The 24,005-nt window shown below is 47.0% G+C and overlaps 1 protein-coding gene and 1 long non-coding RNA gene across 4 annotated transcripts in view; one reads left to right on the top strand and one right to left on the bottom strand.

The window, feature by feature from the left end:
* Positions 1-879, bottom strand: part of LOC116076889 — an 11,806-nt gene extending 10,927 nt beyond the window's left edge. The window contains exons 1-2 of one of the 2 annotated variants that reach the window (XR_004113120.1): positions 611-879; positions 118-241 (exon numbers count right to left, since the gene is read on the bottom strand). This is a non-coding gene — a long non-coding RNA (uncharacterized LOC116076889). The remainder of the gene's footprint in view (positions 1-117; positions 242-610) is intronic. The other variant, XR_004113119.1, reaches the window with a different exon arrangement.
* On the top strand, positions 694-20,745 carry Dusp14 (dual specificity phosphatase 14). 2 transcript variants are annotated; one of them, XM_031350936.1, is made up of 3 exons: positions 694-808; positions 18,075-18,163; positions 19,455-20,745. In XM_031350936.1, the coding sequence occupies exon 3, from the start codon at positions 19,552-19,554 to the stop codon at positions 20,146-20,148; it is 597 nt and encodes a 198-aa protein (XP_031206796.1). In that variant the 5' UTR covers positions 694-808; positions 18,075-18,163; positions 19,455-19,551; the 3' UTR covers positions 20,149-20,745. The 2 variants fall into 2 exon arrangements, with proteins under 2 accessions (XP_031206796.1, XP_031206795.1); XM_031350935.1 differs by lacking the exon at positions 694-808 and adding an exon at positions 887-1,022.
* Positions 20,746-24,005: the final 3,260 nt, after the last annotated feature.

Raw genomic sequence — 24,005 nt, 5'->3', positions numbered from 1 at the left:
CCAAGAGTACTAGTTTGACTTCAGCAGTTCTGATGTCAGAGATTTGCTACAGTGAGGGCAAGGCTTGGGTGAGCACAGGACTGAGTGCCAAGTTCGGACTCCTGGAGTCTGACTCACTGCGCAGGCTGGGGGAAGTCGTTCCTATCGCCCCCGGGTCGCCCCTCAGTTCTGCTGGCGAAGGAGAGAGCAGGGTGGCGCTAAAGAAAGTCAGTTTGCATCCATTCATTTCAGGTGTGAAAGCCTAAAAAGAGAGGAGAAAGAGAGGAAGGAGGGAAGAAGGAGGAGGAGGAAGAGGGAGGGGGGGAGAGAGAGAGAGGGAGAGAGAGAGAGAGAGAGAGAGAGAGAGAGAGAGAGAGAGAGAGAGAGAGAGAGAGAGATTGAGATTGAGATTGAGAGCAAATAATCTCCAGAGTTGAGAGTAAATAAATTTCAAGGGATCCACAAGTCAGCCGCGTTGTTCCTAGAGTGTGAGTGGGTACTGTCTACACGTCAATGGTTTAGGGGTCTTTAACTCCTTTGGAGTTTCCCTAGCTACTGGAACTGCCCTCACCTGTCAATCAAAATCCACCCAGCAGTTGAATTGAGTTTGCCTTCACCCTTGGGTCCGCACCTGGGGCTGTCTCGCTCGGGGGAGGTGGCGGGGGTGGCTGAGAGGCATTAGTCACTGGCTGCTGGCGCTCACACCTTTTATACTCTCTCTTCCCTCAGTTGCGTCTCTGCCTTTGGACAGATCCTTCAAACGCCAGCTCCGAAGCTGGGCTGGAGGACAAGGCCGCAGCGAGGAGCAGGGTTCTGCGAGTAAGTCCAGGTGAGCAGGAACCGGGGCCAGGACAACCGGCCCGCGCCGCAGCGCGCACGCGCGGCGCCCGGAACCCAGGCGCGTCCCGGCCGCGGGCCCGCGCTCGGAAGAGGGCGGCAGCGCGCAGCGAGCGGGAGGCGCGCGAGGCGGGCGGGCAGAAGCCGCGAGCCGCGCAGCAGCACGGACCCGAGAGCTGCCGCCGCCGCCGCGACCTGGAGGCTCGGTACGGGGTGCGGGGAGATCCAGAGGGGCCGGAGCCCGCGCGACCTTCGGCTCTGCAAACTTTGTGCGGGTGTCCGGAGACCTCGGGGCGCGGGGCGGGAGAGGCTAGGATCCCCGAACCCAAGCTGGCAGGCGTCCGCATGCACCCCGCGACCGGCCCCGCCAGCCCCTGGAAACACTTGGCTTTCTGCGACGCCAAGTACTCAACTTGAGCGTCTCTTCTCGGTGTTAGACTGGTTGTGTGCACCGTGCTCACATCTGACTCTTATTTCTCCTAAGTATCCTTGCTCTGGAGCGAAGTTGAATTGGGCTGTGCTTGGGGTAGGGGAGGGAGCCGAGTGGTGTGGCCGCCTTAGGATTGTATAACTACCTTGTATTGAAGTGGATGTTGCCAGTGGCATCGGCTAATGTTATGGTAACTGGGCATCTTGGAGGCGAGAGAAGGCGAAGTGCGTTAGGAGTAGTCTCCCGGTCTAATAATACTAAAAACAACACCTCATACTTTCCACTCAGGAGAGCCCCCACGGCATTTGGTTTATATTTTCTGGTTAGCTTTCGGTGGAGTTTCTAAGAGATAGGTGCAGAAAACTGTGCTGGCCGGTCCTGTAGATATAAAAAACGGAGGCAACGATTCGGATTCTTAACTGACTTTAGTGAAATGTGGACCAAGAGTTTTAACGCAGTTTCCTGCAATTCTTGCTCCAAAGTACCAACTCTGAAGTTTAATGGCATACCAGAACATCCTCCCTGAGGATAATGAAAGGTCGGAGAGACCAAGGGTCATTGGTCTGCAGCTTCAGGTCTCAGCTACAAAGCTCGGTCCCTCGGACAAGATGCCACTTTTTGGGTGTTGTATGTATTCTTTGCAAAGTTGTGTGTGTTCAGGGCTGCAATTTGCCATCGTCTTTTGTGGACTCCTAAAGGGCTCTTAGTCTCGGTTTCCTTGAGAACCAGAGGAATGAGGCACCCCCAGAGTGAGGCACCACTTCTTCCTTGCCAGGGACACCTTAAGAATTCACATGAGGTCAGACGAGGGCCGAGAATTCCCGGGAGGAGGGAGGAAGGAGCCCTGCACAGGCGGCTTGACACATGGGCCCCACTCCTGCCTCCAGCTCTGACTCACCTTCTGACGCTTGGGGGAGGAGAATAGCTGCTTGGTATTTTTGGCTTTCCCCCATAAAACGGGAGACAGTTGGCTTCATTCGAGTCTTCTCAGCATCCTTTTCGAGCGCAGCGCAGCTGAGCTTAGTTCTCCTCTCAGAAACCTTTGATACTGGCTGACTGCAGGTATGCGTTCTTTGAGATCCTTTAATAGATCAGTATGCAGATCTGCCGATTTACTGCTGGAGGTTCTAAGTCTGGGATATCCGTCAAGACTTTGGGATTAAAATTAGGGTTAAGAGAGAGCTTTGAATTTGTATGCCTTTGCATGAAGAATTTCTTTCTTTCTTTTCTTATCTTTCCTTTTTAACAAGATGGATTAAAAATATTTTCCCAGCATCACAAAAAAGGGTTGGTTCATTCCGTCTGAAAAATTAGAACTTTACAGATCAGGTCATTGTCTTCCTTTAATCTTCAAAAGAATGGCTGTGTGTCTTTCTGCTAGTTTGTATCTCGTAGAGACTTCCCATCATTTTAATAGATGTGTATTTGCGTAAGTGATTTGCTAACAAAATTATTTTAAAGTTGATCTGGTTTATAGCCATTTGGTTTCTGTCTAGAACAGGCAGTATGCTTTTTAGGTAAAATTTTGTTAACTCTGACAGCACCTTAGTATTTCTCTTCGCCATAGGCGAAACGATCTTGTAAACACCCGAAAGTAATAGAATCATTGTGATGCTTGATTTTACTCCCAGGTGCAAAGATGGAAACTTTCCTATTAATACACAAACACTCACAACCAATAGCAGAGAATTGTCTTTGCTCAGAGAAGACACAAGAGGGAGTGGAAGGCAGGGAGAGTTGCTAAAGCAACCGATGGCCTGGGTATAAACTTACAGAGCTGCCATTTAAGGTGGTAGCTCCATTATTTATGATAGCTTCACTGGAGTGACACAACAGAAAAGAAAGCCTTAATGGAGGAGGGTGTCAAGTCGGCGACGACAAGGAAAGGGTTCATCTGACAGTTCATGTCAGCAGTGCATGATAGCAGACTTTGGGGAGCAAGCATTTATTAAGTGGTTTTGCTATTCTAAAGGCATTGGGCTGAGTGCTGAGGTTGAAGGCTGAGGGTCATGACCTTAGTAATAGTGTCAGGGAGGAGCCCTCTTCCTGGGATCGCAGCGTGGTTTTGGTAGTGGATAAAGGAATAAACTGAATAGGTAACTTGATGAGTTACTTTAGAGAACAATGTAAGGTTAACCACAGCCAAGAAGCAGACTCCAACTACGTTTTCCCCTCCCTGCGCCCCTCCCCCCCAACTACTTTTTCAGGTCAGCTGATTACTGCACTGACTTTAATAGAAATAATCTCCTTTGTCAATGGTTTTTACCTCCTAAACACAAACCTAAACACAGCTGTTCATGCCCCTTTTCACCTTTATGCAACATTCTTTTAGGTCTTGTTTGTTTGTTTCTTTGAGACTGGGTCTCTAGCTGTCCTAGAACTTGCTCTGTAGACATGGCTGGCCTCAAACTCATTGCGATCTGCCTGCCTCTGCCTCCCAGCTGCTGAGATTAAAGGCATTTGCCACAACACCAGGCTTAGATTTTTTCTTTTCATTTGCATTATATATACATATAATAAATAAATATGTGAACATATAAATAATTGTGTAAGTTCATACACTATAGTGTTTGAAAATTTTTTTTTTCGAGACAGAGTTTCTCTGTGTAGCCTTGGCTGTCCTGGAATTCACTCTGTAGACTAGGCTGGCCTCGAACTCAGAAATCTGCCTGCCTCTGCCTCCCAAGTGCTGGAATTAAAAGCATGCGCCACCACGGCCCGACTAGTGTTTGAATTTTTAATTCATGTTTTTTATGTGTATGGGGTTTTCAGCTGCAGGTTTGGCTGTGCACTATATTTGTGCCTGGTGCCCAGGGGGGCCCAAAGAAGGTGTCTTATTCATAACTAAGACTAGAGTTAAAGACAGTTGTAAGCTGCCATGTGGAGACTGGGAATTGAACCTAGGTCCTCTGAAATGGCAGCCAGTGCTCCTAGCCACTGAGCCATCTCTCCAGCTCCTGCATTATGATTTTTAAAGATTCATCTATATGTTGTCTGAGATTGCAGTTGGTTCATTTTGGGGTAAACATTACCCATCAATGTCGAATGCTGAACGTTCTGAGTTGTTTGTGGCCTTGGGCAATTATGAATAGTCGTGGGTCAGGAGTGATGCTCTTTTTCTAAAGAGGGTGTCTCAATTTACATTCCTGCAGTGGTGTCCACCTTGAAGTCTTAGGTCACTGTTTGCTGTTTAACCACAACAGGCTTGGATGTTTAAGTGAATGCGTGTCATGGGGTTGGGGGTTAGTCTGGTTCCTGTTGTATAATGCACCAATGTGTTTGTGAGTGGTGGTTCTATGTGTAGGTTTGTATCCCACATGCCTGCAAAGGGCAGAAGGCATTGGGTCCTCTGGAACAGAAGTTACAGACAATTGTGAGCCATCAGGTGGGTGCTGGGAATTGAACCAGGGTCCTCTAGAAGAACGGCTAGTGTTTAACTACCGATCCATCTCTCCAACTCCATTAATGTGTTTCTGTTTATTCATGTTAAGTTTTATGGTTTGAGCCATGTGGGTCTCTTACCTTTAATCCCAACAATTGGGAGGCAGAGGCCAACCTGGTCTGTAGAGTAAACTCCAGAATAGCCAGAAATAGTTTTCTGTCCTGAAAAAAGCAAAGCAGGCCAGGCTGTGGTGGCTGGCATATGCCCTTGATCTCACCCAGGGGGCAGAGGCAGGCAGATCTCTTGAGTGCGAGGCCAGCAAGGTCCAGGATAGCCAGAGGGTTACACAACCTGTCCTGAGACAACAAAACAAGACAAAAAGTTCTATGGTTTGGGTTGACATACACCAGAAACAGTTTTCCCACTGTTCTTAGTTGAAAAATACTCAACAGACTCTTTATTGATTTTATCTGACGGTTTTATAGTTGCAGAAAATTTACCTATGCAAAATGAGAGTCTAAAAATAGAAGTCTTTAAAGGCCTTGGTTGACTCCTAATCCTGGTGAATGCTTGCCTTGTGCCCAGCCCTAAAGGTGGAACACAAGTATGTGAAGTTGGTGTGAGCTCAGACCCAACCTTGGTAAAGAACCCTAAGGACAAGGACGGCCACATTTGTGTGGGCAAGTCCCTATGAGGCACATAACACAGTTGGATACAGCACCTGTGCTATAGGAGCGGGTGACATAGACTTTAGTGTCAATGTAAGCTTGCCTCTCAGGCTTCAGGTAAATAAAAGGAGAGGCAATTTAGAGGCTATTCCATACAGAAATGCCCCTCGTTTCCAGCACTCTTCGTTAGGCTTTTGTCTTTGGGCTTGCTGGCTGGATTTAAAGTTAGGGATGTTGGGGTGGTGGTGAGAGGGATGAAGTCATCAAGAGACATTGACTAACTTCCACTCTGTACTGAGTGCCTGTTACATATTCTGTCTGTCCTGAGAGCATGGGTTCTGAGGCCTCCCAGGAGGCCCTTCCTCACATCCAGAGGGTGATGAAAGAGTGAGTTCAGAGTGTGGAAGCCATGGCTCCTTTATCTCCTCTGGAAGGCAGCTGCTTAGAATATGCTATAGTAGTCTGCTTTCAGTTTTTACTTATATAGGCCACAAATACTTTTTTAAAATGTATTTGCCTTTATTTTATGTGCCTTCATGTTTTGCCTGCATATATGTCTATGTGATCTTGGAGTTAGTGACCATGTGGGTGAAGGGATTTGATTCCAGTTCCCTTGGAAGAGCATTCAGTGCCCCTAACAGCTGAACCGTCTCTCCAGCCCCCGCACAAATACATTTTTTGCTTGTAATTTTGTTGTTATTGTTGTTTGTTTGTTTCAGATCTGGCTTTCAAGAAAAGATAGCCCTGAAAATAGGATTAAAAAGTATTGTCAGAAGAGAGAGCCCATTGGTGTGCTTTGATAACCTCTTGACTTGGCAGCTGCTGCCAGCCACTTGTCAGTGGCTTGTTAGTGAGGCTGGCTCGGCTCATCTGGGTGTGTCAGTGGTGACTCTGACGAGAGCACTTCCTGTCCAGTTTATCAGTGGTAACTCCTCCTTCCCTCCTGTAGTCCCTGGAGGAGGAAAGGGGCCTTTGGAAATCCATGCCCAGTTGGGTCCCAGGTGCATGGCCTATGGCAGTTTTTTTTTAATTGCTTCTTTTATTTATTTTTGAGATTATATCATTGAAGGTTTTTTTTTTTTTTTTTTTTTTTTTTTTTTATGAAGAAATCAGTCAGGTGTGGTGTCCTACTCTTGTATTTCTGGCACTTGGATGGTGGAGGCTGGAGGATCAGAAGTTCCTCTGATAAACAGCAGACTTACAAAGGCCGGTCAGGAGACCCTGTCTCAGAAAACAAAAAGCTCTATAAAGTCTTCATCCTTTACTGAAACAAGTGTCTGCTACGTAGTCCATTGTTTCCTTCCAACCTATTTATTACTGTTTGATACTGTGTGTGTGTGTGTGTTCCCACAACAGTCTGTAACCCCAGTTCCAGGTAATATGATACCCTCCTCTGGTCTCCTCACATACCCGGTACATGCATACCAGACACACAAAAGTGTAGGCAAAACATCCCCATACATAAAACAATTTATAAAAATTAAGACAGAAAAATGGAAATTAGTTTGTCAGCACTCTTAATTCGGTATAAATTCCACACATACACCGCACACAAACTGGTCAGGTATGCGATAGATAAATCCTTTGGGGGAGAGTCACGCCTGCTCTTGGAGTTCTTAGGATTCTGATCTGGTCTAATTGCACATCAAAGGGTAAGCTGACCAAAGAGTGATTGCTAACTTTGGAGGGCCTTCCTGTGTACTTAATTCTGATTTACGAACCCCTTTGTCTTCAAGTAATGCTGTGGCCTTTTGAGGACTGAGATCTTGGGACCATACCTTCGTTTTTTCTGGTCCTGCTTCTTAGGGGACAGTCTCTTAAAAATACCTCAGCTTTTCGGTCTTCTGTGCTTTGGGGAATCTCTGGAGTGTCTGGTGGGCTGTGGTTGGACCAAGTGACGAATCATCAGTGCCCAGCTGCTGGCACTGATGTCCAGGCCCCACAGGGGTTATTCATGCTCTCTTGTAGAGGCCAGAAAAGCCTGTGCACCTCCATTGCCCTCTGGTCCTCATCTGGGAACCCTGGCAGGCAGTGTGATAGTGAGCCTTCTGGCCCTCTGTAGGCTGCAGCTGCATCAGTGGTGGCATCTTGTGACCTGCAGGATTCGAGCTGTAGTTGTTGGGGCAGCGCCTGAAAGTCTGCATTTCTGTCAAGCTCGTGGAGAGGGTCTGTGTTGTTAGCATGGGGCACCCTGGGAGTAGGAAGGGGCAGTAACAAAAGGCATGCGTTCTGCATCAGGAGTCTGGAAATGAGGCTCTTGAAAGGCAGTAATGGAGGCTGGCAAGATGGACCAGCAGATAAAGGCTGACGACCTGTGTTTGATCCCAGGGCCCCAAGTGGTGGAAAGAGCACCGGCCTCCAACTGCCATATATGTGCCATGGCAAGTGTATACCCAGACACGTGTACAATACACAAGTTAGAATGTAATTTTAAAGGAAAGTAAGGCAATAATGATAACATACCTAAATGGATCAGAAAAAGAAGCAGGCACTTCTTTAGTCTGGCCAGTGAGTCTCCATCTGCCGTGATTTGGATGTGCTTCCCCGAGGCTTGGTTTTCAGTGTGGCAGGGCTGGGAGGCTGGAACTTTGAAGATGCAGGGCCTGCCAGAAGGTAATTAGGTCATTGGGGCATCACAGTCCGATTAGGGATTGGTGCTGTTTTAGAGTGGGCTCAGCTCTAACGAGGGCGACTGCATAGCCGGCCTGGCTCTTTCCTGGTCTCTGGCTTTGCATCTTTCCATGTCTTCCACCTTTGCCATCCTCTATGTTGTGATGCAGCTAAAGGTTGTAAAGGTGAAGCCGACCGCCTGTGGACTCTCAGCCTCAGAAACGTGGAGCTACATAAAACCCGTGCAGGAGGGGCATTGTTGCTTCTTCCTGGGTTCTACCCTGAGAGAGATAGCCTGTCCTTTTCTGCCCATAGCACCCAGCCTCCTGTATTGTATTATAGCAGTAGAAGATGTACTATTTCTCCTTAAGGAACAACTGAGTTCTCAGCATTGCTGGCTGCTTTTACTGTGCTTTAATCCTATGCTCCCTCTTTGTGTTGACATAATATCTGTTGTTTGCCTTTGCCGTTTGAGTCTCTTAATGCTTGTCTCTTTCCATTTACAGTTGTTACAGATGTGTGTCGTGCATCATTTCTTAATGACGATCAAATTCTGACTCCTTCTTTATTTTGGAACAAGGTTTAATGTAGCCCAGGCTGTCCTCAAACTCACTGTATAGTCCGGGCCTTCAACTGCTCCTGCTTCACCTCCCAAATGCTATGATTATACACATGGCCACCACTCAGCTTCCTAGAGAAAGCACGTGCCTTTAAGGATCTGGTCGTAGATTCCTGTAGACTAGGAACCCAGACAGACCTGGTGAAGTGGGGATAGCTTGTGTTTGCTTGATAATGGCTAGGTCCTCAGTGGGCAATAAAAGACAGGTGACATGGCTCATGCTCACGTGTCTTATATATGTAGTCCTTGATCAGCTGGGATTTCCCCTGGACTGTTGGTTTTACCACCCACATATAGCCTGATTCAGCTGTAGGACTAGTTTAGGCATAGCACCTGACTTGGGCCAATCCCAGAAGAGCTGCTTAGAACCTCACCTTGGAAGCTTCATTTCTATTAAATGCTTTTTTTTTTAAATGGATTTATAGTCTATGCTCTTTTACATCCTTTGTGACACTGACATCTTTTTTTAAAAGATTTATTTGATATATATATCAAATACATATATATACATATATATATATATGTATATATGGGCATCAGATCCCATTACAGATGGTTGTAAGTCACCATGTGTTTGCTGGGATTTGAACTCAGGACCTCTAGAAGAGCAGTCAGTGCTCTTAACTGCTGAGCCATCTTTCCAGCCCTGTTAAATTCTTTTTGTTGTTTATTTGTTCTTTTGTTTTTTGGTTGAGGCCTTCCCAAAACCTGGGTTTCCAGGGATATCAGTCCCACCCTGGGAAATGTGTCAATATCAAACAATTCAGTAAACACAGCTAGGTGAGAGTCACACTTAAAACTTCTAGATCAGGCACAGTGGTGCATATCTGTAATTCCAGTGCTTGGGGGGGGGTGCAAGAGCATGGGTTCAAAGCCATGATAGGCTACAATAGATCCTGTCTCAACGAAATATAGAGATTCTGGCTAGGTGTGGTGGTTTAGGTCTGTAATCCTGGCATCTTGGGAAACTGAGGCAGAACTGCAATTTCAAGAATTTTCTTGACTGCAAAAAATGAGCTCAAGGTCATCCTGAACAACTTAGACCACATCTCAGATAAACAAGGGGCTGAGAAATTAGCTCAGTGGTAGAGTGTTTGCATGTGAGCTGTTCGATTCCCAGGACTCCCCCCCCCCCCCAAAAAAAAAGAATTCCAGGTTATCCCATAATTACTTAGTGTGATGGTTGGTCTTGGTTGTCAACTTGATTACATCTGGAATGAACTACAAGCTAGAAATGCAAGGCATACCTATGATCCAGATCTTGAGGCTGGAAGATAGGTTTCCAACCTGGATCTTGACATGGAGATCTTGAGGCATAGTGGCCATGAAAAGCTTAGGACCGGGCAAGGTAACACATGCCTTTAATTCCAGGAGACTTTGGCAAGCAGATCTTGGAGTTCAAAGTCAGCCTTGGGCAAAGTAAGTTTTAGATCCCAGTGTGGTGGCCATACCTTCTGCTGGAGGCCTACATAGGGACATTGGAAGAAGGCAGACTTGCTCTTCAACAGTTTGCACTTACTTGCCAAGCTCATTTGTTGGAACCTACTTCTGCAGAAGACTAGCCTTGTGGGACTGAGCAACTACTACATTCTTAGCCTTCCCATCCACAGCTGCCCATTGTTGGGTTAGTTGGACTACAGCCTGTAGTAAGTCATTACTGTAGATTCCCTTAATATATACATTCCATAAGTTCTGTGATCTTAGAGAGCCCTAACACAACCAGGTTACCCCGTGGTACCTGAATGGATGCACGGTTCATTTTATATAGCTCCTTGTAGTCTTTTCTCCCTGTTCATTGTATCCCAGTGAGGAAGTTCAGTGGATTGATCATAGAGAACCAGGGTTTGATTTTTGAGTCGGTCTCACTTTTTAGCCCATGCTGGCGGAAGCACTTTTCTTGCAGTCTCCAGTCCTGTGATTACAGGAATGAGATACTGTACCTGGCCTAGAGCCGAACATCTTCAGATTTGTCTATCACTATTGGCTTTTAAAATCTTTATTATTTTATTTTTATGTGCACTAGTTTTGCCTGCATATGTCTGTGTAAAGATGTTGGATCCCTTGGAACTGGAGTTACCGACAGTTGTGAGCTGCCCTGTGGGTGCTAGGAATTGAACCTGGCTCCTCAGGAAAAGCAGCCAGTGCTCTTTCTTAGCCTCTGAGCCATCTCTCCTGTCCCTATTTTGGCTTTTTAGCTCCCCGAGCCCATCAAATGGAGTGGCCCATCTCTTCGTGTGAGAAGATGTATTCTTCAGTTGCATTTAGCTGGTATCATTCACTGGGTTCAGCAGACATGTCCGTAGGAGGTCAAGGGGATGGTCAGTCAGTCGTGCTGGCGGGCAGTTGCTTGGCAGCTGCAGCTGAGCCGGGTGGGCCTATGTAAAGTGTTCTGCTTGTTCTGGGTTTGGTTTTCTGAGATATCTCACTATGTGGTCCAGTCCCTCAGTGCTCACTAGCCTAGGGGCTGGCCTCAAACCCACTGCAATTCTCCTGCCTCAGCTCCCACCTTCTAGGATTACAGGTATCTTTACTTTCATGTGTACTGTGTGCATTTGTCCTCATCCAAAAACACTGTTGTATCATTTTGTTCATCTGGTGGCAAAAGCAAAATGACCCCAACCTCCTAGTGTAGACTGTCAAGGGGTCATACTCAATCTGCTCACTTTTTACAGTTAAGCAACCTAGGAAGTCTATTTTCATTTTATTTCAACATGAATATTATACTATATGTTAGAATTTTAGTTTTTTAAAGATTTATTTATTATATGTAAGTACCCTGTAGCTATCTTCAGACACTTCAGAAGAGGGTGTCAGATCTTGTTACAGATGGTTGTGGGCCACCATGTGGTTGCTGGGATTTGAACTCAGGACCTTCAGAAGAGCAGTCAGTGCTCTTAACCGCTGAGCCATCTTTCCAGCCCCCTAGAATTTCATTCTTAATGTTTTGTCAAGTGGTTCCTTAACGAAAGTGTTATGGTTTCTAGTTTGAGTGAACGGTTTATGCTGAGTGTGGTAGCCTACACTTGTTTTTTGTTTTGTTTTGTTTTGTTTTTGAGACAGGGTTTCTCTGTATAGCCCTGGCTTTCCTGGAACTCACTCTGTAGACCAGGCTGGTCTCAAACTCAGAAATCTGCCTGTCTCTGCCTCCCAAGTGCTGGGATTAAAGGTGTGGCCTACACTTGTAATCTAAGCACTTGGGAGACAGACATAAGATGATCACTAGCCTAGAGGCTGGCCTCAAACCTACTGCAATTCTCCTGCCTCAGCTTCCATGTCCACCTCAGCTACAAAGTGAGTTAAGGGCTAACTTGAACTTGTTTCAAAAACAAAATGACTGCCAACTTTTCAGTGGTGCACATTTGTGATTTAATAGTGAAAAAAATAAATGAGAAAAGTAATATATATCACAGCGTAGGCTAAAATGCTCCAGTCTCGTTTCTTAAAGAACTAGAGAGATGCTTAGCAAAGAGATGGAAGAAATATGACTGCATAGCGTTTTGAGTATAAAAAAGTAAGTTTAGGGGCTGGAGAGGTGGCTCAGGGTACCTTTTTGCTTTTGCAGAGGTCATACCTGCAGTTCCCAGCCCCCACTTCAGGTGGCTCGCAGCCACCTGCATCTCTCTAGGGTGATCTTGATGCTCCCTTCTGGCTTCTGTGAGCATTTGCACACAACCACACAGACAAATCTCATATATGATATATATGATATGCATATATCATACATATATATGATATACATATAATACCCTTGCTCTGGTATGTACTTTGACCCTAAAGCATGGAATATTTCATTATTTTGTTTATTTACATTTTAAACTAATTACATTTTAATTAATTGTAATTAACTGCATTTCACCTTTTTCTCTCCTCCAGCTCCTCCTGTGTTCCACCCCAACTCTCAAGTTGATAGCCTCTTTTATTATTGTTATACGTATGGACTGACATGCACCCGATCTGCTGAGTCCATTTTTGTTTGGTGCATATGGCTTCAGGGCTGATCACTTAGTACTGGACTACCCAGTGGAGACTCATCCCTGGAAGAGATTAATTCCTTCCTGAAGGTTTTTGTCTAGGGGCAGGGCCCTGTGAAAAACTCCCGCTTCCTCCTTAGCATGCCTGTTGATACTGTCATTGTTCAGGTAGTGTTTATGGGGCCATTTCTAAGAGAGGCGGTGACACAGCAGACTTACTGGTCTTCTGGGTCTTAGAATTTTTCTGCCCTGTCTTCAGTGACAGTTCCCTGAGCCACAGTTGCAGGAGCTGTGATGTAAATGTATCCACTGGATCTGGGCTCCCCACAACCCACTGATGTCTGCACTGTGTGCGCCCTGTTGCGGTTGTCTGTGTTGGTCTCCATTTGCTGTGGATGAGGGGGAGGTAGCCACGCTTCTCTGTGGGTACAAGGGTAGATTTAGAATGTAATAATGCTGGTCTAGCAGAATGGCTGTAGTGGATTCTTCTGTAAGGCCCATGACCTCACTGGCCCTGAGAAGCTGCCTAAGTTTCCAGTCTGGACAGCTGTTGGTTGCTACTACTGCACCTTTGTCTCGTAGTGCTGGTCACTGCTGTGGTTTATTGTCTGTCATAGCTGGGCAGCAGCACTATGGGAGCTAGGCTGCAGGAAGGAGGGTGCCAGGTTAGATCCAGCTCAGTATCTGAATCCTGTCTTCTAAATGTGTTGTCTTTAGCAATGGGGGCTTTTTTTTTTTTTTAAGATTTATTTATTTATTATATGTAAGTACACTGTAGCTGTCTTCAGACGCACCAGAAGAGGGCGTCAGATCTCATTACAGGTGGTTGTGAGCCACCATGTGGTTCCTGGGATTTGAACTCAGAACCTTCAGAAGAGCAGTCAGTGCTCTTACCCGCTGAGCCATCTCACCAGCCCCCAGCAATGGGGGCTTAACTTCAACCTCTGAGAGGCATCAGCAAGAGTCTGTATTTTGAGTCATTTGGACACTGGCCAACAACTTAAAAGATTTGTGACTGCTACTAGTTTTATAATCTTTGGTTCTTGAGGGGGGAGCATTATCCGCTCAAGAGACACGGCTTCGTCAGTATTGTATAGTATGCGTGTGTGTGTGTGTGTGTGTGTGTGTGTGTGTGTGTGTGTGTGTTGTTTATCCAGTATTCCTGTCCCTCCACTTCTCAGGTAGAGCTCCCTCAACATCTTTCCCCTCTTCATGAGCACCCATATCCCACAGTTCCCTTTCAGTGTCCCCTACACACCCCCGTGGTCTCAGCAAGGAATATTTTCAACCACTTTGCTGTTCTCTAGCCCTCCTGCACCTCTGTGGCTACTTGTCCGCCTTCTGCACTTTCGACATGAGAAAAAGACAAACACAGATAGGATCTTACACCTTTGACTGCTGAGTCTAGTGGCTGCCAGCATTACAGAGGAAAAGCAGCTTTCGTGACACTCAGGCCTGGACTTCCAGACGTTCTCAGGCACATTGGCACTGATCCGGGTGTGGATTACCAGTGTGAAACCACAGGACAAATCCTCCATGCCCAGAGTTCTGCAAGGGCGGCTGTTACTAGTTGGTACAAGACTAAGATCCTGTGAGACTCTGTGAGACTCTGACACTAAACTGTTACCAGTGCTTGACACTTATGAGAGGACAGCCCCTCCATAAGTCACCCTGTTTCTGAACTTGCTGTACCATCCTTCCATGGTTGCCGGAGTATTGCATTAGAGGCATGCACTGTGCCTGGCATCTCTGACATCTTACACCCACACCTGATTTTTTTGCTTTGAAACAGCGTCTTATGTAGACAAGGCTGGCCTTGAACTTAACAGACATCTATCTGCCTCGCCTTCTGTCTCCTGGTACTGTAATTAAAGGTGTAAGCCAAACACGCCTGGTTTTAGAAAGCTCCCCAGAACCGGGCAGTGGTGGCACACAGCTTTAATCCTAGCACTTGGGAGGCAGAGGCAGGTGGATTTCTGAGTTTGAGGCTATCCTGGTCTACAGAGTGAGTTCCAGGACAGTCAGGGCTATCCAGAGAAACCCTGTCTCGAAAAACAAAACAAAACAAGCCCCCTAGAGCACCTCTCCCAGCCTTCCCTGTCTGGTCTGCTCTTGTGCCTTTGTCTTTCATTTTTTATTCCCTTTGGTTAGGAACCATGTTTCCCTCCAAGAAGAAGATGCAGCTGCCCAGCAGCTTGGGAAGGCTGACGTGGACATGATGGTGTGTGGTGGATGCTCCCATATGACAGTGTGCAGAGGTCGAGGGCCTGTTCTCTCAGCCCTGGGGCAATCTTTGATCCACATGTACACACAGGCCAGACTCTTAGCAGACTTCTTGTCTCCCTGCACACATCTGCTAAGTCGACTTTATGTGCTTATGATATATATATATAATACTTGTGGGCTTTTATATTCTTAACAGTCAGGCCCTGCCGTTAGAACTTGGTCAAAGGAGGCTGCTTATGTTCAACCCAGGGATGACTCCTTGATGGTGTCCCTATGCAGTGAGGAAGGGTCTGTGCCCTGGAGGGTATGCAGGCTGTGGCAGCCCTCTGTTCTCACTAGGTGACAAGCAGGAGTCCATCTGGGCTCGGGCTTGTCTGTCACTGTTTAAAGGGGTCTGCCCTGGTTGCTGCTACCAGGACACCGTGACGAAGGCAATGAGGACACAGCTCTCTACACAGTCCCACTGTGCATGGGAAAGAGCACAGGTTGCTTTTTTTTTTGAGCTTTTCTGGCTTTGTTTCCCTTCTTCAAGTTGCAATCACCTCACCTTGCCCAAACTTGTGTTTTCCAGTCTGTAAAGGGGAAGAGGAGCTTGTGAAGTCCCTGCCCTCCCAGGACTTGCTGGCAGAAGGTGTTTTTCTAAACCTTGTAGCCAGCTTTGGCGTTTGGAGCAGGTTTGCTGGCATGGGACCAAGCGGTGGCAGCAGGAACAGAGCATCGTGTCTGCCTTGCTTGGATTCTGCCTGGAGGACGCACAATCTGTCCTCCCTGTCCACACTGAGCGCATGAGCAGTGTCAGGCAAAGCTGGGCCTCCAGTCTGCCTTTGCACAGCCTGGGTCCCTGGAAGACCACCCTGCTGCAGAGACCTCCAGCCTGGGCATCCAGTTTCAGAGAGCCAGTGGCTTCCTGCATGGCAGGATATTTTTTGGGAGAGCGCGGGCTGAGTCCCTCCTAACTAGGCAACGAGATAACCACATGGGAATTTGAGTAGTGAGTCCTCAGCTCTTTGAGTTTTTGATTTATTACTTCTGTGTTTTTGTTCTTTAAAATTAAGAGGATTCTGCCGGGGGAAGACCATAAGCTGCTGGCCAGCTCACCTTTTATGTCCAACACACACACATATCTCTTTACATCTTTACCTCTGTCTTCTCAGACTGCAACTGCAGTCCTCCGTGGACCCATCATGGGCCGGTTCTCCAGTTTGGAGGGGAGGGACAGTACTCTGAGCACTTCAGCCTTGGTGCAGGGTGCAGTGTGTGTGTGTGTGTGTGTGTGTGTGTGTGTGTGTGTGTGTGTGTGTGTGTGTGTGTGTTCCTAGGTGGTACCTACTGCATCAGTGGTTCTGACTGTCCCTGACCAACATTAGCAGAACCTGTAAAATTCAAGTTCTCCAATCCGGCTCCAGAACCACAGAAAGTGAGGCCCAGTGGTTTGGGAGTCCCAACATACCTAACATATCTCCCTGAGGGTTCTGATAGGAAAGTCACTGCCTTGTGCCAGAACTAAACCTGGATGTGGGTGTAGTGTAAGGTCTCACGGCCCCGGACTTGCTACCTAGCTGAGGATGATCTTGAACCTCTGCCTCCCAAGTGCTGGGATTACAGGCACGAGTCATTTATGTGTATGCTTGTTTACCTGCCTGGATGAATGTATGGATGCATGCATGCACTGTGTGCATGACTGCCCGCAGTGGCCCAGCATCGCCTCCCTCTAGAACTGGAGTGACGCCGGTTTGGAACTGTCTTATGGGTGCTGAGACTGTACCCTAAGCCCCTGCAAGCTCATAACTGTTGACGTGTCTGTCTAGTCTCTGGTATTCTACATTTTTTTGTTGGGTGGTGCCTACCACCATGTCAGAGGTCAGGACAGCTTGTAGGGGTCTGCTCTGTCCTCCCCATGTGGGCTCTGGGGGCGGAGCTCATGGGGGCGGAGCTCATGGGGGCGGAGCTCAGGTCCTCAGGCTCAGGTGTGGAAAGCACTTTTGTCTGCTAAGCCATCTTGCCAGCCCCAGAACTGTTTTTTCTTTTTTTACTTTTGCTGGGGAGGGGCAGGGAAGTCACATGCCAGGCAAACACTCCAGCATAGAAGTAAGCCCGAGCCCCTAACCTTTCTTTTAAAACTATTTTATTCTCTTTTGGTTTGCTGTGGGGACAAGGACTCGCTCTGTACGTAGCTCAGGCTGCTGCTGTTGAATTTATGATCCTTCTTTCTGCCCTAGCCTCCCTCCTGGTGCCTGTGTTATGGGTTTGTCTCACCGTGCCCAGCTTCCTAAACGGTCTGAAAGTCTTAAACCTATACATCATGTAACCATCTTTATACTCCTAGGTATTTAACCAAGGGAGGGCTTTTTTTTTTTTTTCCACACAAAGGTCTGCCCCTGAACATCTTGTAATGGCTTTACTCACAATAAAGCTAGAAACAATTTAGTAGGTGAGCAGATAAATCACATGTTGTATTTGCACTGCAGAATACTATCCAGCAATAAAAGTTACGCCCAGCATCATTAATCTCATGCTATGATCAAAGAAGTGTGGGGATACATGCATGTAAACTCAGCATTTAGGAGACTGAGGCAGGAGGATTAAGAGGCCAGCCTAGGCTACATAGGTGGTTCAAGGCTAGCTAGTAGTTAGCCAAGGTTGCATAGTAAGATTCTGTCTCAAAGATAAACTTCAAAAAGTAAAATGAGGGTAGGGGGCAAAGAGGAATGTGTCAGGAAGGAATGTGAGGGTGTTGAGTGGGAGACCTGGGTATCTTATTTTGAGGTCCTGTGTCAAAACTATCACACTGGGTGGTGATGTCAGTTTACACATCATTTCCATGCAAGCAAAGCTGTAAGCAAACATGTAGGTGTGGTGCTTACCTGGGTGAGGGTGTGGGGGTGTGGAAGGGAAACCCTTTCAGGAGAGGGTCATGGTGCCCATCCAAGCTACATAATGGACAAAGGCTAAAACAGGGAAGAGAATGAACTTTTGAGCTTGCTCTCCTGAACAGCAGGGCCACTTGGTAGCATTGTTGTTGGTGGCTAGGCCATCTGTGGAGCTGTCCTGGTTCCATGTCCTAACCCCACATCATGTCACCTTGAACTCCTACCCCAGGTCACAGCTTATCATCCCCCCCACCCCCCCATATTTCTTGTTTACTGTTCTTTCTGCAGTGACAGCAGGTGCCAGGAGGAGGCTGTGGCTGGCTCAGCCTTACATCTCACAGGTCTCTGCAATGCCTTCAGTGGTACCGCGTAGTGTGTTCCTTGAATTACCTTTGTTTTCGTCATTGCCAAAGCTGGACCTAGAGCTTACAGACTGTGGGCTTTCTGACTGGCTATATCCTTGCCTCTTTGTCTTCCTGCAGATCTGATTTGTATTCACTGTAACCAGCACTGCTCCCAAGACCTTCTGGATCCAGACCAAGGGCTCCAGATCACCAGAAATCCTTAGCACGTGAGTAGCCCTTGTATTGCCGCTATGCAAGCTGGGATGAGCATCTGGATTCCTGTGACACCATGTTACTTAAGTGTGAAGATGCACTAAGTCTCACCGAGTAGCCAAGGCTGGCCTGGGACTCAAATCCTCTGCCTTTCACTTGCTCCCATGCCCAGCTCACTAATTTCCTCTTCCGTGGTTATGTTGATTGCAGCACATTCCTGAGTCCAGCAGAATTTACTTGGGAGCTTAGAATTGGTGGGGAAGGGGAAGGCTGTCACTTATTTTACCCAGGGTCAGCTCAGATAAATTCCTATTTAGCTAATTTGAAGACCATGCATTACCCAAATTTAACTTAACTTCTTTTAATTTTTATGATGTGTGAATTTTTTAAGTGTCTTGGGGCTGGTCAGATGGCTTAGCAGGTAAAGGTACTTGCTAAGCCTGATGACCTGAGTTCAGTCCCTGGAACCCAAATGGTGAAGGAGAGAGCTCCCATGAGATGCCCTCACATACACACATAGACATATACCACACAATAAATACATATAAAGATGTACTTTTTTTTTTTTTTTTTCTGAAACAAGGTTTCTCTGTGTAGCCCTGGCTGGCCTCGAACTCAGAAATCCGCCTGCCTCTGCCTCCCAAGTGCTAGGATTAAAGATGTGCACCACCATTGCCCAGCTAAAGATGTACTTTTAAACGGTGAGGAACATACACAATGTGGCTTCCTTTTGCTGGTGTCCAGTTTCGTCATCCCGAAAGGACAGTTTACTAACTACCTTGCCTGATGTGGCATCACCCCATACCTTCTTCACAAGATCTCAATGCCTAGAATCAGGTTTAGGGAAGCGCAGGAGTGAGAAGCACGTGGTACCATGGCTCTGTGGACTAGAGCACTCTGGATTTCTGGGCAGGGACTGTAACTTAGTGCCAGCACACTCTTGTAGCCCGTGTGAGTCTGGTTTGATCCCAACCCTGAAAAATTGAGGAATGCCCCTCCCTTCACGAGGACTCTGCCAGATGGCTCTTCAGGAACCAGTCAGGCATGTTTTCTGTCTTAACTTTTTCTAAAAATAGGGTGACTATTTTCACTGGAGGGATTTAAAAAAAAAAAAGCTTAGTTTCATATTGATTTTACATTTTGGCATTGCAGGCTACATCTCCTAATGGTCAATAGAAAATGATTTATATGCTTCCTGCAAAGCATGCACTCTACTTCCTAACTCTTTCCCTTCCCTTCCCCCAAAGCCCTGGAGGTGGTGGCTGAGTAACATGTAAAGTTCTGACAGTTACCTGTATCTTCCAGGAAGGAGGCTGCAGCCTTGGATTCCCTGGTGGAGGACGGACTCCACTGCTCTCTGGTCTTGCCCCCTGATGATGATAGTGTGACCACTAGCATCTTCATGAGCTCCAGAGGTCACAGCACGCTCCCGCGGACTCTCATGGCTCCTCGGATGATTTCCGAGGGAGACATAGGAGGCATTGCACAGATCACCTCCTCTCTCTTCTTGGGCAGAGCCAGTGTGGCCTCCAACCGGCACCTCCTCCAGGCCCGTGGCATCACCTGCGTTGTCAATGCGACCATCGAGATCCCCAACTTCAACTGGCCCCAGTTTGAATATGTTAAAGTGCCTCTGGCTGACATTCCTCATGCCCCCATTAGACTGTACTTTGACACTGTGGCCGACAAGATCCACAGTGTGAGCAAGAAGCATGGGGCTACCTTGGTGCACTGTGCTGCAGGCGTGAGCCGCTCGGCCACCCTCTGTATTGCGTACCTGATGAAATTCCACAATTTGTGCCTGTTGGAGGCATACAACTGGGTGAAAGCCCGGAGGCCTGTCATCAGGCCCAACCTGGGCTTCTGGAGGCAGCTGATAGACTACGAGAGCCAGCTCTTTGGGAAGTCTTCAGTTAAGATGGTACAGACACCCTACGGCATCATTCCAGACGTTTATGAGAAGGAGTCCCGACACTTGATGCCTTATTGGGGGATTTAATGTTGCCACAGCTGGCATCCACAGCCCCTCAGCAGTACCAGCATCTGCCACACACCATCTGTTCCCCTCTTCCTCTCTCTGGTTCTCCCGAGAGTGTTTCTACACTGGGTGTTCGGGTTTAAGAGATGCGGAGGGGAAATACATACGTTGCTAGTGACGTTTTTTAAAAACTAGCATTTTGAATAGTGAACATGAAAATCTTTAACTGGCCTTTAATCATTTGTAACAACTGGAACAGTGTAGGGCACTGTTCCTGCTTTCTTTCTGGCTCCTGCCTTTTAAGAGCCTTAGTGGATGCAGGAGGAGCTCACCGCAAACATCAGTTTTGGCTCTGATTAACCCTCTAGAGACCAGCTTTGCTGAGGGCTGCAGGCTGGACAGTTTAGGGACGATCAAGGCCAGCTCAGTCCCTGCAGGATTAGCCTGGTCCTTTCCCTCTGTTATTTGACTCTATAAGTTAAGTTCACCATTGTTGTTTAGTTGATAAGTAGTTATGATAAAAATCTGTTGCAAAGACCCTCTTGAAATTAGTGTGCCCTGGGATCACATTAGCATTATTTTTAATAAACTTGCTTAACATAAGCCCTTTACTAATCATTTTGGGTGTGTGTGCACGTGTGCTCCTTGTGTATCAGTGGAAGAAAGACGTTCTCCAGTCACTGTTCAGCTGTGGTTCTTAGGACCATCACGGTCACTACTTAAAATAGAAACCCCAGTGGAATCAGATCGGCAACATTTCACATCCTTGCAGACGAGCAGAAACCAGTATCACCTGAAGTGGGAAGTGTGGCGTAGACTGTCCCACTTGCAGCTCCTATGCTGTAAGATCCAAGGAGAGCTGTGCACATGGCTCCACATAGAAGCAGACAGAAGTCATGTCACAAGGTCAAAAGGCTGGGCACCCCTGGTGGCGCACCCACACCGATCAAAGGTGCTGAGTTCCATATTTGTCTTGGTTAAAGTGTCAAGTACACCCTCAAAGAAATGGAAAACATGCCTCTGCTCACCTAGTAACACAAAAAGCCTCTTGTCTACCGCAACCCTCAGCCTAAGCAAAGGGCAATGGCTCCCAATAAAGCTGCCAGTAAGGACTTGTGGGGGAAGCAGCATAAGTTTTGACAAGCTCTTCTCTGTTTGCTCTCCTGGGTGAGCGCTGGGAGGCCAGGCATCCCTCAGAATGCTTTTCCCTTTAATAGCCAGGTCATGTGTTCACGGAACAGTTTTCTGGCTTTTTGATCTGTTTTAAGGAGACACGCCCTCGACCTACGTAACTGAATTCTATCGTGGAGATTTTAGCTGATTTATGGCACTGGGATTCATTCCATCAAAAAATTTACCTTTTATACTATATCTAGCCTTACACCAACCCATCTTTATCTAAACAGGAAAATTTGAAACAGTTTCTCTGGGAAATCAGAGGAGCACGCATGCAACGCATTATCTCATGACCAAGAATGGATCTATGGAGTCTGGCTTTTTTAGCACGAAGCCAAGCTTTCTGACTAGGAGCCCCTTAGTAATCATTGTATTGCTACCCCTTGTGATTAAGACAAACCTTGCTGTGAAAATCCTGGCTAGGACTGCAGAGAGAGATCGGTCCGTGAGGTGCTTACTGTGCAAACATAAGGACCTGAGTTTTATTCCTAGAACCCGCAGAAAAAAATGCTAGGTGTGCACTCCAGCCAGGGACTCGGGTAGGCTGGCTCTACTCCTCTGAACCCAATCCCCGAGTCTCAGCACCTGCTCTACAGGCTCCTTTCCCCTTAGCTCCATCTCCAGTGGATCTCACAGATCTTCCCCTTCTAACCTCCTTCCCCTCAATTCATTGCTTTATCCCGGGTCCTCCCACCCCAATCCAGCAGGCACCCCCTGGGAAGGCACCCCTTCAGGCTACACTGACAGGGGAAGCAAGCAGGCTAAGTGCAGATCTTCACCTTTTCTTCCATCCCTGCAAGTTCAATCCCCAAGTCTCATTCCCAGGCTCTGTAGACCTGCTCTTCAGAGCAGGTCTCTCTTCACTCTGCTCCCATTCTCCGGGATCTAGTTAGTATCTTTTGTATGGGAAGGTACTTAAATTACAAAGAGAAACACCAAGCCAGCCACAAAACCTTTGATCTACTAAAATGGTGCCCTAGGTGCAAAATAGGCTAGGGTAATTAATGGTGGCACAAAACTTGTAGGAGTAACTGATAATCTGAAACCTCAACACTGCTGGGGTGAACAAAAACCAGAAACTAGTCCAGAGACCTACCGAGGGCTCCAGGAACCCCATGGGAGAGGAGGCAAAGAGCATAAGAGCCAGGGGGAATGAATGGAGGACACTAAGAAAACAAGGTCCTCTAAATCAACATGATCAGAGACTGAAGCAGCATGCACAGGGCCCGAACAGGCCCACACCAGGTTCTCTGTGTATAGATTAGAGCTTTGAGTTTAGTGTTTTTATGGGGTTCCTGGGCATGTAAATGAATGGGTCTCTGATTCTTATGTCTTCTCTTGGTCTCTTTTCTGTTTGTCTTGTCCAGCTCTGATGTGTGAGTTTTTGTTGAATTTTATATTTTATTTTATTTATTTTTTTGTTTATTTTTTTGTTTTGTTTTGTTTTTTCGAGACAGGGTTTCTCTGTATAGCCCTGGCTGTCCTGGAACTCACTCTGTAAACCAGGCTGACTTCAAACTCAGAAATCCACCTGTGTCTGCCTCCCAAGTGCTGGGATTAAAGGTGTGCACCACCACCACCCTGAATTTTATATTTTATTATCCCTTAGAAGCCTGTTTGTTTTCTAATGAGAAAAGGAGTGGATCCAGATGAGAGGAGAGCCGGGGGTGGGGGGGTGGAGTGGGGGTGGGAGGACTGGAGGAGCAAAGGGAGAGGGAACCATAATCAGAATAATGGGAGAAAAAGATAGTTTTTAATAAAAGGGGAAAAAAACAAGGCCAGGTGCAGTAGCTTGCACTTGTGATCTCAGCACTGGGGGCGGGGCGGAGACCACAGGAACCCCGGGGGGCCTTTTAGCCAGCCAGGCAGGCCTACTTAAGAAGTTGTAGGCCATTGCTCCCTCTACCCTCTTTCCTAAAGCGTCTCCCATCTCCTTGCTCTGCTCCTGGCTCCCTCCCAACCTAGGGAATGTCACCCAAAGCTGTCCCTTTGACAGGAACATGCATACATAGGAACAGCCCTTTTTCTCCCCAAAGGACATCCTGGGACGTAAGCAAGGGTCTCCTGTGCACCTGGCAGTCTAACACCTTCCAAGTGCTCTGTCCTGTGTTGATCCTAGCGACCACATCTGTGGACTTTTAACCCAGCAAAGAGAAGAGTGGCAGTCAGGAGTGTTCCCTGGTAGACAAGGGGTTGTTTCAGAACATACACCCAGTTTTACAGTGTATAAACACAGCACAGTAGTTGTTTATTAGGATGTACACAAGGGAAAAGCTACACACCATCTTTTAACATACAGGATCATGATCCACATCACACACCTAAGATGGCTGTTTCAATGGTGGGTTTGCGACATTCATCAGGTTAGCTGGCCTACAGCTATGATGTGAGAGGTCACAGGTGACCTGTTTAAAAGTCACTTGCACTATGTTCACCATATAAAGGATGGAACTAAGTAAAAATTTATTGTAATGATACTTTGTTAGAAAAGTATTTGTAAAGTTATTTTGTTCTTTTGTTTGCTTTTTAAACTGAGCTGTTTCACAGAAGCTCTATTTCTTGGCTGGACATTGAAAGAAGGGGGCTTTTCAATATCATTTGATGTACCCTTTCCACAGACGTGGTACTCCATCTAGACAGACCACAGGCTCCACACATCTTGACCTGCATTCTAGCATCTGCTGGAATGTCTACAGCAGGCC

This window comes from Mastomys coucha, unplaced genomic scaffold (genome assembly GCF_008632895.1).
Source record: "Mastomys coucha isolate ucsf_1 unplaced genomic scaffold, UCSF_Mcou_1 pScaffold5, whole genome shotgun sequence".
NCBI classification, from domain to species: Eukaryota; Metazoa; Chordata; class Mammalia; order Rodentia; family Muridae; genus Mastomys; species Mastomys coucha.
The sequence above is the reverse complement of the archived record's forward strand: the minus strand, read 5'-3'. Positions and strand labels throughout refer to the sequence as shown.